Genomic DNA, 15122 nt, shown 5'->3' with positions numbered 1-15122 from the left:
AATTGATACATCCGAGAAGGATGATACCTTTGATTACTCAGTTTTCTTCGATTAGCAGAGAACTTAATTTCAGATTGAAGAAAAATTTTGATTTGGTTTTGGGACAGACTGAGCTCTTGAATGATTTTGACATCATCTCAGCTTACAAGAAAAACAATAATTTGAAAGATCTCTTAGTCAGGGCTAAACTTAGGCCTTTACAGCAGTCCCACAGACATATGGAGAATTTTTGTTCATTGAAATATGTGAAAAATTCCGTTGACAAAAGGATTTTTAAGTTAACACAAGACTTTTTGCCACAAACAACTAATGTGATTTATTATATTTTCTGTACAAAATGTGATAAAAAATATGTTGGGGAAACAAGGAATTCTATTCGGATGAGAATGTGGCAACACAAGTATAATATTGTTAACAAGAAAGAAATTCAGACTCCCCTGGTAAGACATTTTATTTTGCATGGATTTCAAGCACTCAGAATAGCAGGTATTCAGAGCAATATTACCTGGACAACAAAAGAAAGAAGGGCTAAAGAAAGACAATGGATTCATTGGCTAGGCACGAAAGAGCCAAATGGACTCAATGTTAAGTTCTAACACTTGTTTTAAACTTTGTCAATACTTAGTGTGGGTGCCTAAACCTAAGTTTTATTTTCTTGAATGCCTAAACCCAACCATTCTTTTGTTTTATGCCTAAACCTAAACCATTGTTTTTTGTGGGATGCCTAAACCCAACCATTGTTTTCTGTTGGATGCCTAAACCCAACCATTGTCTTTGGTTTGATGCCTAAACCCAACCATTGTTTTCTGTTGGATGCCTAAACCTAACTATTGTTTTTTGTTGGATGCCTAAACCCAACCATTGTTTTCTGTTGGATGCCTAAACCTAACCATGGTCTGTTGCTCTTTTATAGCCCTATCCCTGTCTAAATTCTAACCCTAACCCTAACCTGAATTGACCTAAACCTAACCTCTTAACCCCTACCTAAACTTAACCCTAAACCTAACCATTATATGTGGCTTGTTCTTAGCCCTATTCATATTTTAGCCCTAACCCTAACCCCTAATCCTAACCCTAACCCTAACTACTTAATTTTATCTAAATCTAACCCTAATTTAGTAATTTTGTTGTTATGCAAATTACATCTGTTAAAAATAAAAAAATGAAAAATTTGGACAATTGATATATTACATTTACAATTAAAAAGTTAAAATTTTCATATTTTTAGGGTTTAAAATTATTAATTAAGAGTTATAATTTATTACAGTACTAATTTCTATGTAAAATAATTGGAATAAAAAAATTAATTTATTTTATTTGAGAGTTAGAACATTTAATTTAATTACATATTTTGTAGTTAAAACAATTTGTAGATTTAAGATTTAGAGATTAGAAGATAAACATTTGGATAAAACAATTTTTTATAAGTCATAATTATTTCATTAGTTTTAGGGTTTTAAAATTAATTACTTAAGGGTTAAAATTTATCAGAGTAGTAATTCATATGTTTAACAATTAAAATAAAATTGTTTAAGTAGTTTTAATTTATTAAAGAGTTTAAAACAATTGATTTTATTCATTGAATTAAATGCTTTCATTAAAAACCTATTGGCATTTATGGGGTTAAAGGGATTTTATTTTACATTTGGTATTGGTCAAACTAAAAAACTGGGTGACACCAATTTACTCCATACAGGGGAGGGTGTTAATAGCAGCGCACGCTGCAGCCTGCTCACTTGGAGCGGAGCAACAGCAGAGGCAACACACAGAGGGTGAGCTCGTTAGCTGCTACTAGCTTGTTAGCCGTTATTATTTTGTTTGAGCTACTTTTTTTTGATTGATTAGACTTTTGTCTACCGTTTGCTGAAGTGCCCAGCCTGAAGAAGACACGGAAGTGTCGAAACGTCGCACAGGGGCACTTTTTTTTCGTTGATTAACAGGGAGTTTTTTTTCGTTTTTTTTATTTTTTATTTTTTTATTTTTTTATTCTTGTATTTTATTAAGGGGTTAAGCTTCCTTTTATTTATTAAAACCTTATTTGGTAAGGTCTCTTTGATTATTAAAGAGATAGAAACATTGAAAAATAAAAGATACGAAAAAAACTTTTTTTCACTTTTTTTATTATTGTTATGTTTTCCACTGCCAACGAGGGGGAATGGCAGCAGGTCCGTTACGGAAGACGGGGTCGCTTCCGTGACCAGACCCTTCACCAGCGACCCCAACCGCAAAACCGGGACGGCTCTTCTGGGGACCGGGGAGGAAGAGGGACCAGGGGGAAGGACCGTGCATTTCCTGGGCCTCCATGGGGAGGACCAGGCCATTACCCTCGTCCTAACCCTAACCCTAACCCTAACCCTAACCCTAACCCTAACCAGCCACATTGAACAAAGAGTTTTTTCGTGTGTCATAGGCCTGAAGAAGACCCAGAGAGGGTCGAAACGTTGCCAGGACACACCTTCCTTAGTTATTTGAATTTTTTGGGATCTAAAACCTTTTATTTCATATTTATTTTATTTCGTAAGAAACGAATTTTCGTTTAAAAACAATTTCATTTATTTATAAAACCCACTGACTTGGGAGAACCTGACACACCTTTCTTGGTGGTTTGAATGGTTTTTTATTTTTTTGATACATCATATTTGACATATTTCGTAAAAAAAGATTTTTCGTTAAAAACAATTTCAGTGATTTTTACTTACCTTACCCAGGGATCATACTTACCTGCCAGGACACACCTTCCTGAGTTGATTATTTGAAACAACACTTTTTATTTTTCCTAAGAAAATTATTTTTCATTTAAAAACAAATTTGATTTCAATTTTACCTACCTTACCCACTGACATGGGTCATTTTGATGACGGCTGGACTCTGGTCCGACGTGGCGGACGCCGCCGTCAGGACCGCCAGCCGTTCCGGGACCGGGATGACGGGGATGGGTGGGCGGAGAGTGCATTCCCTGTTTCCTTCGGGAGACAGGATCAGTATCCTTTACTTAACCCTAATATTTACTCTTATCCTAACCCTAATCTTGGTCTAATACCCTAAACCTAACCTCATCCTATGCCCTAAATTAACCTCATCCCAAGCCCTAAACACTTATCACATTTTAATAATAAATTAACTTAAAACAAGTCTATTGGGATTTATAACTTATTTAAAAGATTAAAAACAATAAATATATCATCTGGGCATTATAAGATTAAAAACACTTCTATAGTGCTTGATATACATTTTAATTTAATTTTAATTTATTATTTATTAATTATTATATATATTATATATATTTTTTGGGGGGGATTGTGGGGTTAGAATAGTGGGAGACAAGATCACACACAAATTTGTATAAAACCCAATACACAAATCACATAGAGAACAAAAAAGGAGGAGCTCAACTGAGGGTATAAAAGGAGGAGCCTCAGTGGGAGCTCACTTCTCACACGAACCTCGAGCAGTGAACATCTCTCCAGCCAGACCGAACATAGAAGTTTTTTGTGTGTCTTTTTAGGCCTGAAGAAGACCCAGAGAGGGTCGAAACGTCGCCAGGACACACCTTCCTTAGTTGTTTGTTTATAAAATATATTTTTTATTTTTTATTTCGTAAAAAAAAATTTCGTAAAAAAACGAATTCATTTTATTTCAATTAGACTTACCTTTCTTCATACTTACCTTACCCAGTGGAGCCAGGAAACACCTTCCTAAGTTGTTTATTTTATTAAAAGATATATTTTTTATTGCTTATTTCTTGGAAAAAATTTCGTTAAAAAACAAATTCATTTCATTTCTTTTTACTTACCTTACCCAGTGGAATGGGAGACTATGACGATGGCTGGACTCAGGTCCGGCGTGGCGGACGCCACCGCCGAGACCGCCAGCCCTTCCGGAGCCGCCAGCCTTTTCGGGACCGAGATTATGGGGGTGGGTGGATGGAGCGTGCACCACCCGTTTCCTTTAGGAGACGGGATCAGATCCCTTCACCTAACCCTAACCCTCTCCACCTAACCCTTCCACACCTAACCCTAACGGAAAGTGGTAAGTAATTCTTACCCTAACCCTACTCACAATAAAAATCTTGAGAAAGGTGCATCTTATATTTTATTTAAAGTTTCTTACATGTAGAACAAGCAGATGATTTTATCTTTCACAATTAAAATTTTTCTTATAACCTTAACCCAGACACCTGAGTGAGCCCTGTGTACAGCCTGAAACAACAACTTTTCAACTTACAATGATTCACACATTTTATTTCATGTTCGTGGGTTATTAAGGTGATCTTTTTATTACATCATATATATATATTCATTATTTACCTATATTATTTATTTCTTTTTTCATAATTGTTTTCGTGGATCACATTTATAATGGCAGCAGAGACATGCACATTGTTGTTGATTCAGGGTTAGGGTGATTATTTGTAATATACTGACAGAAATCCTAAATTCACAACTAGTGATCCCAGTTACACAACATCTTTTACAACAAAGTGTGTGAATAACTTAACAGACGACACTTCTTCATAGTATTCAGTAAACACAATGATGCAACATGTCGCACATTGAGTGCGAATAATCAAAATGTTTTTTCCGCGGTCACAGTTTTAATTCTGATGTCATGTTTCCTGATTAAGTAAAGACAAATGTTTGTTTTTGTGTACTCACAACTACAACAGTACACTACAGGCATTTCGGTAACATGTGCAATAGTTCTCAATTATGTACATTTACTTTAAATTCACAGTAATAGAATATATACTATCTTAAGCCTGTTAGTGGGATCAGAGTGCAGTACATACTGTAGTATTTAGAGTCTGAGTGACCTCGTGGCAGTTGACTGGTTTAACAGAAGGTGATTGGATCAGCTGGGTGATGTGAAGAATTTCCTTCCTGGTTCAACGCGACCACTACAACAAAGACAGAAACATTAAAGTGAAAATATTAAGTCTAACAGCAACACTTATGTTCAATTAATATTTTTTCCGAAACATGTTAAAGTTCCTAAACTTTGGTCCCACTTCAACAAAAGGACATTTTTCACTGTGTGATTTTGTTATTGACATTTTTTTTATTGGGGTTTGTGGACTTTATCTAAGCTAACAGCAATTGTGAGTGTGGGACCTGGTCTGTTATGGTCTTACGTGTTGGTTAGAGCGTTGCCCAGGTTACGGATCCTGCCTCTCACAGATACTCTGCTGGTGGTTTTATAGTAACTGTTCAACTCTGGAGAAGTCAATGGCTGAAACAACCGACCTGAAATAAAGAAACAGGGTTTGTCACATTTCACACTGACTGAAGACGTTGACGACTAAACCTTCTGAGGGAACAAGACTTTCTCAACCAGAAGAAAATAAAAAAGACACTTTTTCATAAACATGTAAAAATCTTTTTCATGTTGCATAAGAGAGAAAAATTGTATCCACGTGATCGACAGTGTTCTCTGGATTATGGACCTACTTTCAGAACAGGAAATGATGTCAGAGGACACATCACTGTGTCTTTGTCTGTGACGACGTTAATACATGACGCAGACTGGATATAGTGTCGTTTCATTTTATCACCCACCATTTCCCTCTTGCTGCCTACACGTGTTATTGGTGGAAGACAACGACGACATGTGATCCGTCTGCACAGCTAGGACACGTCTCCAATAGTCTTCAGAGAGGGACAACAACCGGCCAATGACCTGAGACAATAGACATTTTGAATGAACCAATGTAAAAAATCTTAATAAATATAAATGTCTTCATTCTATCAGATCAGCTGTTGACGTGATTTAACATAGTCTGGTGTTTACATGTTATTTTCATACTGACATCTGAGTGACTGATGAAAATATTGATTGGTCTCCATTGACGTCAATCTTATCTCTTTAGGACGTGTTTAATCACATCAATCAACTTACACTTATAGATATTGTTTTAAATTAGAGATCATGATACACAAACCCATTAGGATAAGTTTACATGTGTCTATTAATATTAAACAACGCGTTGATGACATACTGAAAGTAAGTGGAAAAATACATTCTTATTTTTTCATGTCAACATTACATTACATTAATTTAGCAGATGCTTCTGTCCAAGGCGACTTACAGTAAGTGCATTCAACCATGTAGATATTACCCAAAAATGCAAGAATCATTAGAGTACGTAAACATTTGTCAAATAGCCAGGCAAAAAACATGGAGAACAAGCAACAATTCTTTTGTCTGAGGTGAAGAAGCCGACAGTAGAAAGACGTTGACCTTTGGCTGAGTGTTTGTGTCTCTCATGATGGTGGTTGGAGACGGTTCCGACATCCCATGACCTACGACTGTTGGTCCAAACACCCTTGCCAGATTATTCCGATCCATCTGACACTGAGGACTCTTCATCACCCTGAAAAACAGAAGGGAAATTATTCACACCTGCCACTTTTTTGGCTGCATTTGATACTTAGATCATTTTCTCTTCATTCATATAATCAAAACTTTCACAGACACAGAACTATAAAAAATGAAGAATGAAAACCTCAAGAGAAAAACCTGAAAACTGCAGCACCAACTGTCAGCTGGTTCACTGCTTAACTACCCTTAACCCTGATCAACCACCTCCAACCCTGATCAACTACCCTTAACCCTGATCAACCACCTCCAACCCTGATCAACTACCCTTAACCCTGATCAACCACCTCCAACCCTGATACCTTTGACTGTTTAAATATGTCTTTTTGCATTTAGTGATGGATAAATGTTCAAGTGTTGTTGCTCAGTCAGCTGCTGTAGAGAGGACAAATTAAACGACAGAGTCGAAACGTCGTCTACGCGTTGTCACGTTATTTCTAGGAGGAGACCAACAGGAAAAAACTGTTTACTTTGTGCCCAGGTGAAAACTTCAGAAGCAGAAACTTCTTACTTGTGTAAGTGAAGCATGAGGAAAGCCAGTGTGTCTCTGTTTGGCTTCGGAAGTTTTGCTACAGCCTGACACATGATGGATACGCTTTCGCCTTCATCAGGCAGCTCTGAAAAACACAGCTGATCTCAGATCTGCTGTTGGTCAACTTCATAAAGAACATTACTGATACTTAGAAATACTGGATGATGACAAACAGAACAGAACACGAAGATCCGAGACCTGTGGAACCACAATCTGGTTTCACAGAAAGATTTAGGTTTTACCGACAGTGATGAGCTTCTGAAGTTTGCTGTCTTCAGGTGAAACTGGCTTTAATTAACTATCACAGAGTTTGATGCGGATTTTGACAATGTTTCGTGTTCATACCTGACACCTCCATGAACGTCCTGTGGAGTCTGAATGTGATCAGCGGCTCCTTCAGCTTCCTCAGAAAATCTTTCAGAAAACCACAGAGGACGTGGACGTCATTAACTTTACTGAGCATCAGTGGAAACTTTCCTTGAAGGAACCGATCTCTGAGATCCTTCACCAGGCGCTCTCCACCAGGAACCCTGTACAGCCCCCTCTGCAGACAGACAAGCAGGCAGATGTTCCGAGAGACAGACAGAAAGACAGAGAGAGAGACAGGCAGGTAATACATTTACATTGATTGATTGATTGATTCTGTTTGTCAGAGATGAAGAGAACAAAAATTTCTCTGTTGGGTTCATTCACAGTTTTGTGTTAACGTTCATTCATACAAACAAAAAAAAGTCACATGTTCATGAACCTGCAGAGATTTGTTCTGTTCTTCGTTATGTTTTTAAAAAGACTTTAATATAGTTACGTTTCCTCACATTACACAAAGAAAAGCAGCCAATCACAATTCTTCAGTCCTGATGTGACATCACATCATATCACACAGGTTTCTGGAAATACAACGTTAAACATCAACTTAGACTTAAATCCAGAGACTCGTCTTCACGCTTCACTGAGCCATGTGACAAAATTATTTCCTCTCATTGGTTAAATCTGTCTGAGGTGGGAGTCGGCTAAGAGCTGATATTAACTGATGACTCGACTTCATCCCAGCATGCAAAGCACTTCAGACTACAGGAGCATGTTTAGGTCAAATCTGAACAGTGTGGTTTGTTCTCCTGAGTTTATCTCTAAGCACACTCAGTATGATTCCATCTTCAGACTGAACATCAGGATTAAAGCTCACCTCCTCCAGCCCCCTCCTCTCAATCTCAGCCACACAGTCTATGATCAGCTGAGGAATTCTGGGATGAGTCACTGGAGCAAAACCCTCCAACGCGTCCTGGACAGAAAATAAACATTTGATCTTGTTCATTTGTGCGCTTCAGTTTTTTTTTCTCAAACGTCCGAGAGGCTTCATGGAGGTTTATTCTGGATGGACAACGATATCATCAGGACAAGAAACTCAAACAGTAAAGATTTCATGAACCACATCTTCTGTAATGTTCATTGTGTCTGAATGAGGCGAAGCTCTTTAACCTGCAGTAGGAATACAAAGTATAAGTCAGGTACCATCTGAGCTGAACTTCCTGCTGTGGTAGCCGAGCAGCCATTCATGAATTTCAGTTTGCACTCTGGATGAGCGACCACACGACAGTGTCTGCACTTCACTGCCATCTTCCCAAAGCGGATCCTCTTGCCGCACGGCGAGCACGTCTCCGGCCGGATCACCTGGAGGGAGGCAGATGAATTTCACCGATGGCAGACCTTACAGCTCAGACAGTGATCTTCACGTTTATCGTGTCCGTCTGTGACATTTATACCGTTTTAGAAAGAAAAACATGTTTCAGGGTTTTCTCGGCTCTGCAGAGCTGAACTGCTCTGACGGCTTCAGGCTCCACCACCGTCTCTTCACAGGGAAACCACACTGAGGTTTGGTCTAAAAACAATAAATCAATAATTTTTTAAACAGTTGAGACAAGAAACTGTCACATTAAATTGCGTCTCGTGTTAATGGTTATTCATCAGTAAAAGACGGAAGATCAAATGTGACATTAACTTTATCATGTGGACTTTTATAATTAACTTGTTCAGGCAGTATGTGGCTGGTTGCTTGGTTTAAATCCCTGGTTTTAGTATAAAGAAGAACAAACCTTATCAAAGGGGTAAGGAATGGACTTTACAGAAAACTGACCTCTCTGAAGGTCATCATTTATTTATGAACTGTGATGTGCTTCTGTTTAAAAACAGTGAGAACTGATCATGACAAAAAAAAAACGAGGACTACTGAGCACAAATCAGAGAGTTTTAGTGATTGACTGAATAATACAGACACACTACATTCACCTCCTCCTCCCACTGACACAGCACATTCCTGGGTCAGGGTCCGCACTGGATTTTCAGGACCCTCCTGTGTGATTCCCACAACCATGTGGATGTGACCTCCAATGTCCGGAGTCATCACTGACGCCTTCACTATGGTCTCAACCTCCTGAGTCAAAGACAAACTCAACTTTAGACCTCTGCAGCTTAGAAAACACACAATGAAAGATTCTAGGGATGTTCTGATCAGTTGTTATAAACGTTGAGTTGTGATGTGGTGCTGGTTAGAGGTAGATACAAGGGCTGCAACTTATTATTTTACGACCTAAACAACATTCAAACCCCATCCTTTTTTACAACGTGGAAACAAGTGTTCCAAACCGACGTCAGACGTGTTTGCTGATGTTTTCAGAAATAACGGAGGCCACAGATGTTCATTCTTTTGTTGGGTGGCGAGTTAATATGTTGGAATTCTTATCCGGAAAACCTGTAAGGCCTTTGAGTATAGATGGCAACAGTAACATTAATATTAGCTTGCGTTGCCTAGCAATGGTGTTCTCACCACTATGCTATGTGGAAGTAAATGTATTTTCTGCAAGTGTAGATTTAGAATCATGTAAACTGCATTTTACCATTTGTCCTTAAAGTTATTTTTCTCCAAACATCAACAGTAGATTAAAATACATGTCATCATTGTTCTTGAGCATCTTTGATGAATCTCCATGTTAGTTTGAGGATACACATCATGAATATCACAATACGATGTTCCAGACAGCAAATGTATTGATCCGTTCACCTTCTCCACAGTTTTTCTCTCCTGCAGCTCTGAAGACACATTACTGGTTCTCCCTCGCTTCACAACAGGAACCCCGACCGCCGGTCCCATCGACGAGCGCTGCAGAGAACCGAACAGTAGATAATCACAACAAGAGAAGATGGAATATAAATTAATACATATTCATATTGCTTACAAACAGCAGCAGTTACCTTATAGTTGTTAAAAAAGGTAACCAGCTAAGATCAAAATAACAAAAAATCACAAAACGGAAAGAAATACACATAAAAAAAAGGAATGATTAATAAAGGAGACAGTGATTTCACAGGCAGATGATTGGACAGATAGTTGCACATGGAATATTTTCCTTTTAGACCTCATGCTTGTCTTACAGGAGGAGCCAGCAGAGTCACTGGTTAGTTCTGACCTGGTCCAAACAATTTTATCTTAGTTTCATCTGAGCAGAGAATGAGTCATCAACAATAATCAGGCTCCTTCTCATGGTCTATAAATTTAAAACTTTTCCAGTTCAACCTGAAGAGGTTGACTTCATGCAATGAAATGTTATTGGTATTATGGTGCTTTCTCTTGCTCCCATCTTCAGGACGTCCAAGAATCTGGTTTCTTTCTTGTTCAGGCTGAAACTGAGGAAGCTGTGGAGCTCAGGTTCTTCAGAACTTTGTTCATGACATTAGTTCTACCTGTAAAACACAGGTGTCATCACTTCTGTCTTATAGTTTATTTAACCTGTGACCAGGCGAAAGAACTTGTGTCACTCAGAACTTGTCACTCAGAACTTGTGTCACTGAGAAGAACAGTCTCAGTAAATGTGAGGTGAGGTGATCTAAACTGACATGACAATGCTGCGCTCTGACCCCGGCGTAAACCCCGATCCCAGTCTGACAGTTAAAAAAAAACCTCCGCATATACAAACTGCTCTTCAGTCTTTAGTTCCTGCAGTTCAATGGATCAAGTGCAAATTTGTCGAAAATGGGTGAACATGATGACTAAAGACAAGACCCTGAGAGTATTTGCTCCCAGTGCAATAGATACTAATTTAATTTGGCCTCCACAAACAAACATGCTAAAAACTGTGAGTACCAGATACTGTTCTCACCCTCTTTTCTCTGGCTCGAGATCTCAGAGGTTTAATCACAGTCGTGTCCAAATCCTGAAACAACAGAAAAACAAACTTTATTGATTAATGTCATCAGGCCACATTTTCACGTAACAGGATTTTTTTTTTTACTTAAAAAAAAAAATTTAAATCAGGATTCAGTTTATCTACACTGTCATCAGCAAAGAAGGACAAATGTTCTAATGTTTTTAAGGAAATATAAGATGCAAGACTTTTTTTATATTACATTGTCTTCACGTTTTAATGTTTATTGTAGGTTTGTGTAAGTTCACTGCGAGAGCACTGGAAACCAGTGTCAAATTCCTTATATGTTTACACATGCTTGACCAATACAGCTGATTCCAATTCAATTAAATAACACATATTGAGTTGCTTTGTAGAAATCAAGGTGCTACAGCAGGTAAACATTTATCACCGTCTGCAGTAGGTTGATTTTAATAGAAATGACAAAAACTGGCTTGAAGAGAAAAACTAAAAGCTGATGTCAGGATGTGCAGGACACTAAACATTATTCAGGTTCAGGTTCGTACCACATCATCATCAGTCCGATCGTAGCTGATATCAGAGTGAGACAGGAAAGACGACTCGTCAATCACAGACAACCTAAAGGACAGAAAATGTTCCATTACTATAACTTCTTCATTCATTCACATATTACTGCTGTTCATCCCCTAATCTGCTGAACATGAACATTAAATAGTTAAACTCTATCATACACTTAAACAAACTGCATCCATGTAAAGAAGCAGTAGTGAACAATGAGAATAACCAGAATCAAACCCTCAACCTGAGACTGGACGACTCTGGACGTCACCTGATCCTCACATACCTTCACTGTGATAATGGTTGTCAGGTCCTGAACCCTCAGTTGAAACATCAAATGATTTCCAAAAGGCACCAAGTTAAATGTGAAACAAGTATTTAACCTTTTAAGAAAGATCACTGGATACATTTTTGTTTTGTATAAAAAAAGTTTGTTTACCACAAGAGAATTGATTTCTCAGACCTTAAATTAATAATCTCTACTGTGATGACAACTCTAGTCTATAAACTGGGACCAGGATCAATAATGTGATGTCAGCCTACATACAGAAAGATCTACCAACTCAGAATGAATGGATTTAGTGTGAAACTGTCCCTCATTGGTCCAAACAGCTTCATGACACTTTAGACTTTGTTTTAACCCTTTAGTGAACTTTCCGTTTGTTGCTTCGGTGCAGAGTCATGTTTCCTCCTTTGTGTTCAAACGTGGCTAAAAGAGATTTCTGCTCGTCATTCAGACAGGCGCTAGATTTACTGTCGTGGACCAGGATGTCACACATCAGCTGCATCTGCCTCTGCTGTAAACACGAGAGACAAGAACCACAGACGTCAAGATGATTTCTTATTGATCATTACTGATCTCATTTCTTCTGAACTTTGAGGAAACATCAAGGGTCTTTTCTCCTGCTATGATGTAAATCATGTGAATCATCTTCCAACAAACTCATACTTCTGATGTTGGACTCTACTTCTCCTCTGCAGGACTCACCAGGTACTGGTAGTCTGCTTCAATCTTGTAACGTTTCTTCATCTCCACGTCCAGCTGGTTTCGAGCATGTTTCAATTTGACCTCCAGAGCAGCTTTTGCCACATCAGACTTCACAAGCAGCTCTTTGTAATTCTTCAGCTCCAGCTCCGCGTGCATCCATCGCTTCCTGACCGACTCAAAGCTTCTGACCACTTCAACGAATTCTTAGAAGTCAGACAGAAAACATCAGCAGAAAAAGCAGCTGTATGGACTCAAGAAACACGAGAAACATTGTTGTTGTCCTACACCAGGTTCCTGAATTAAATGAGCGGTTACGTCACATGGTTAATTTACATAATCTACCTGATTTTACCAGTTCAAGAGCCAAAGTGTAATGACAAGGACAAAAGAGGCTAAATGACAAATCAAACATTGATCAGAATGAAACGGTTGGAAAAAGAAAGACTTGCAGATAAAGAGAGCCAGATTAAAATACTGCATTTTCAAATCGTTTTTTTAAATTCAATTGACTTCAAAATTCACATCAATTGACATGATTTCATTGATGTTTTTTTAAATGATGTTTAATTGATTGATTCATGTTTTTTTTTTTTTTTTATTTCTTTCTGAAATAAACCTGGTTTAAACTGGTGTTCTGCTTTTTGGAAGATGTTGAAACGCGTTAAAATTGTTAACGTTGGTCCTTTGCTTTGGACAGTAGGGAGCAGAAGAAAACATTAAGTGCATTTTGGAAATGCTTTTGCATGTTATGCTTTGAGCTGTGGGGAAGAGGATTCATGTCTTATAGCAAAGACTTTCCATTAAATACATTTTCATCGAAATTAGAAAAAGGGTAAACAGAACAGTAGAACCATTTAGTACAGTATAATCTGGTGTTAACAGCTCAGTGTGTTGTTATGAACCAGACTGACCGAGTTCAGAGTCCAGTGTGTTTTCTTCCATGTTGATCCTCTGGAGACAAAGAGCCAGAAGCTCCTCCACGATGATACGAGACTCCCCCATCACTGCTCAGAGGACTGATCAATAACCACAGATCATAGAAAATTACATATCACTGCTCAATTTTGATTTGGTTAAGTTGAGGTTCAGTAGAGTTGGTTAAATTAAGGATTAGGAGAGTTGGTAAAGATAATGATTAGTAGAGTTGGTTAAGTTAAGTATTTGGTCAAGTTAAGGATTAGTAGAGTTGGTTAATTTAAGGATTAGTAGAGTTGGTTATGTTAATGAAATGAGGAGTTGGTAAGGTTAAGTATTTGGTTAAGTTAAGGATTAGTAGAGTTGGTTATGTTAAGGATTAGTAGACTTGGTTATGTTAATGATCAGTAGAGTTGGTTAAGTAAAGGATTAGTAGACTTGGTTATGTTAATGATTGGTTTAGTTAAAGATCAGTAGAGTAGGTTATGTTAATGAGTATTAGAGTTGGTAAAGTTAAGTATTTGGTTAAGTTTAGGATTAATAGAGTTGGTTATGTTAATGATTAGTAGAGTTGGTTAAGTTAAGTATTTGCTTATGTTAAGGATTAGTAGAGTTGGTTATTTTAAGGATTAGTAGAGTTGGTTACGATTAGGGTTAGGGTTGGTTAAATTAAAGATTTGGTTAAGTTAAGGATTAGTAAAGTTGGTTTAATTAAGGGTTTGTAGATTCAGTTATGTTAAGGATTAGTAGAGTTGGTTATGTTAAGGATTCGTAGAGTTGGTTATGTTAGGATTCGTAGAGTTGGTTAAGTTAAAGATTTGGTTAAGTTAAGGATTAGTAGAGTTGGTTAGATTAAGGATTAGTACATTTAGTTTATTTTGGTTAAAAACTAATTGGAATCACATAAGGTTCAGGTGTGACTGCTTCAATAACATTTAGCTAATTTTAATAAGTGACTGTCAAAACAATCACCAAATAAACCAACAAACCAAAATTAGTGCAAAAGTAGGGTTAGGGTAAATGTAGAACATACAAACAACCAACAAACAAACATGTCTCAACAATGGGTCACGTGTCCTTTGCAGGTTCATGTTGCCTGTTTCAGCCTCTCACCGATGAATTAATGAATGTTTAAACTCACAGCAGTTGTCAGTGGCGCTGCAGCTCCAACTCCATGCTCATCAGTTGCATCTGTGACAATGTGATTACTTCTTCCTCTTCTTCTTCTTCTTCTTCTTCTTCATCTTCATCTTCATCTTCTTCTTCTTCTCTTTAAAGAGGTTGTCATCCATTGTTTGGTGCAGTAGCGCCTCCTGCTCTGGAGTGTGGATAAGACTTAAAATTGAATCCCTGCAAAAAAACATTTTTGGTTTTGCAAGTTCAAGAAACAGCATGGTTATTCATATTTTTCTGTTAAAAACACCCTTAAAATAACACACACACACACACAAATATATATATATAGATATAGATATATAGATATGGTTAGGGTTATCCACTGGATAAGATGTCAGAATGATTCAGCAAGAGCTTTGTAGATAAAACCCAGAGTTTCCACAGACTTTCTCACAAGAAGTTGCATGAAGATGTCAAAGGT

At 37.7% G+C, this 15122-nt stretch overlaps 1 protein-coding gene across 1 annotated transcript; it reads right to left on the bottom strand.

Annotated features, from left to right (window-relative positions):
• Window positions 1-4057: 4057 nt before the first annotated feature.
• Window positions 4058-14741, bottom strand: si:ch1073-416j23.1 (rac GTPase-activating protein 1). The gene is given in 17 exon segments (XM_047327881.1): window positions 4058-4897; window positions 5132-5243; window positions 5556-5676; window positions 6238-6370; window positions 6887-6992; window positions 7253-7451; window positions 8091-8186; window positions 8417-8575; window positions 8668-8783; window positions 9191-9335; window positions 9963-10061; window positions 11059-11112; window positions 11610-11682; window positions 12253-12419; window positions 12611-12813; window positions 13522-13626; window positions 14667-14741. Coding segments are annotated over 16 exon segments (1920 nt in total). The 5' UTR covers window positions 13613-13626; window positions 14667-14741; the 3' UTR covers window positions 4058-4851.
• Window positions 14742-15122: the final 381 nt, after the last annotated feature.

This window comes from Scophthalmus maximus, chromosome 16 (assembly GCF_022379125.1).
Source record: "Scophthalmus maximus strain ysfricsl-2021 chromosome 16, ASM2237912v1, whole genome shotgun sequence".
NCBI lineage: Eukaryota > Metazoa > Chordata > Actinopteri > Pleuronectiformes > Scophthalmidae > Scophthalmus > Scophthalmus maximus.
This window is presented reverse-complemented; position numbering and strand designations above follow the sequence as displayed.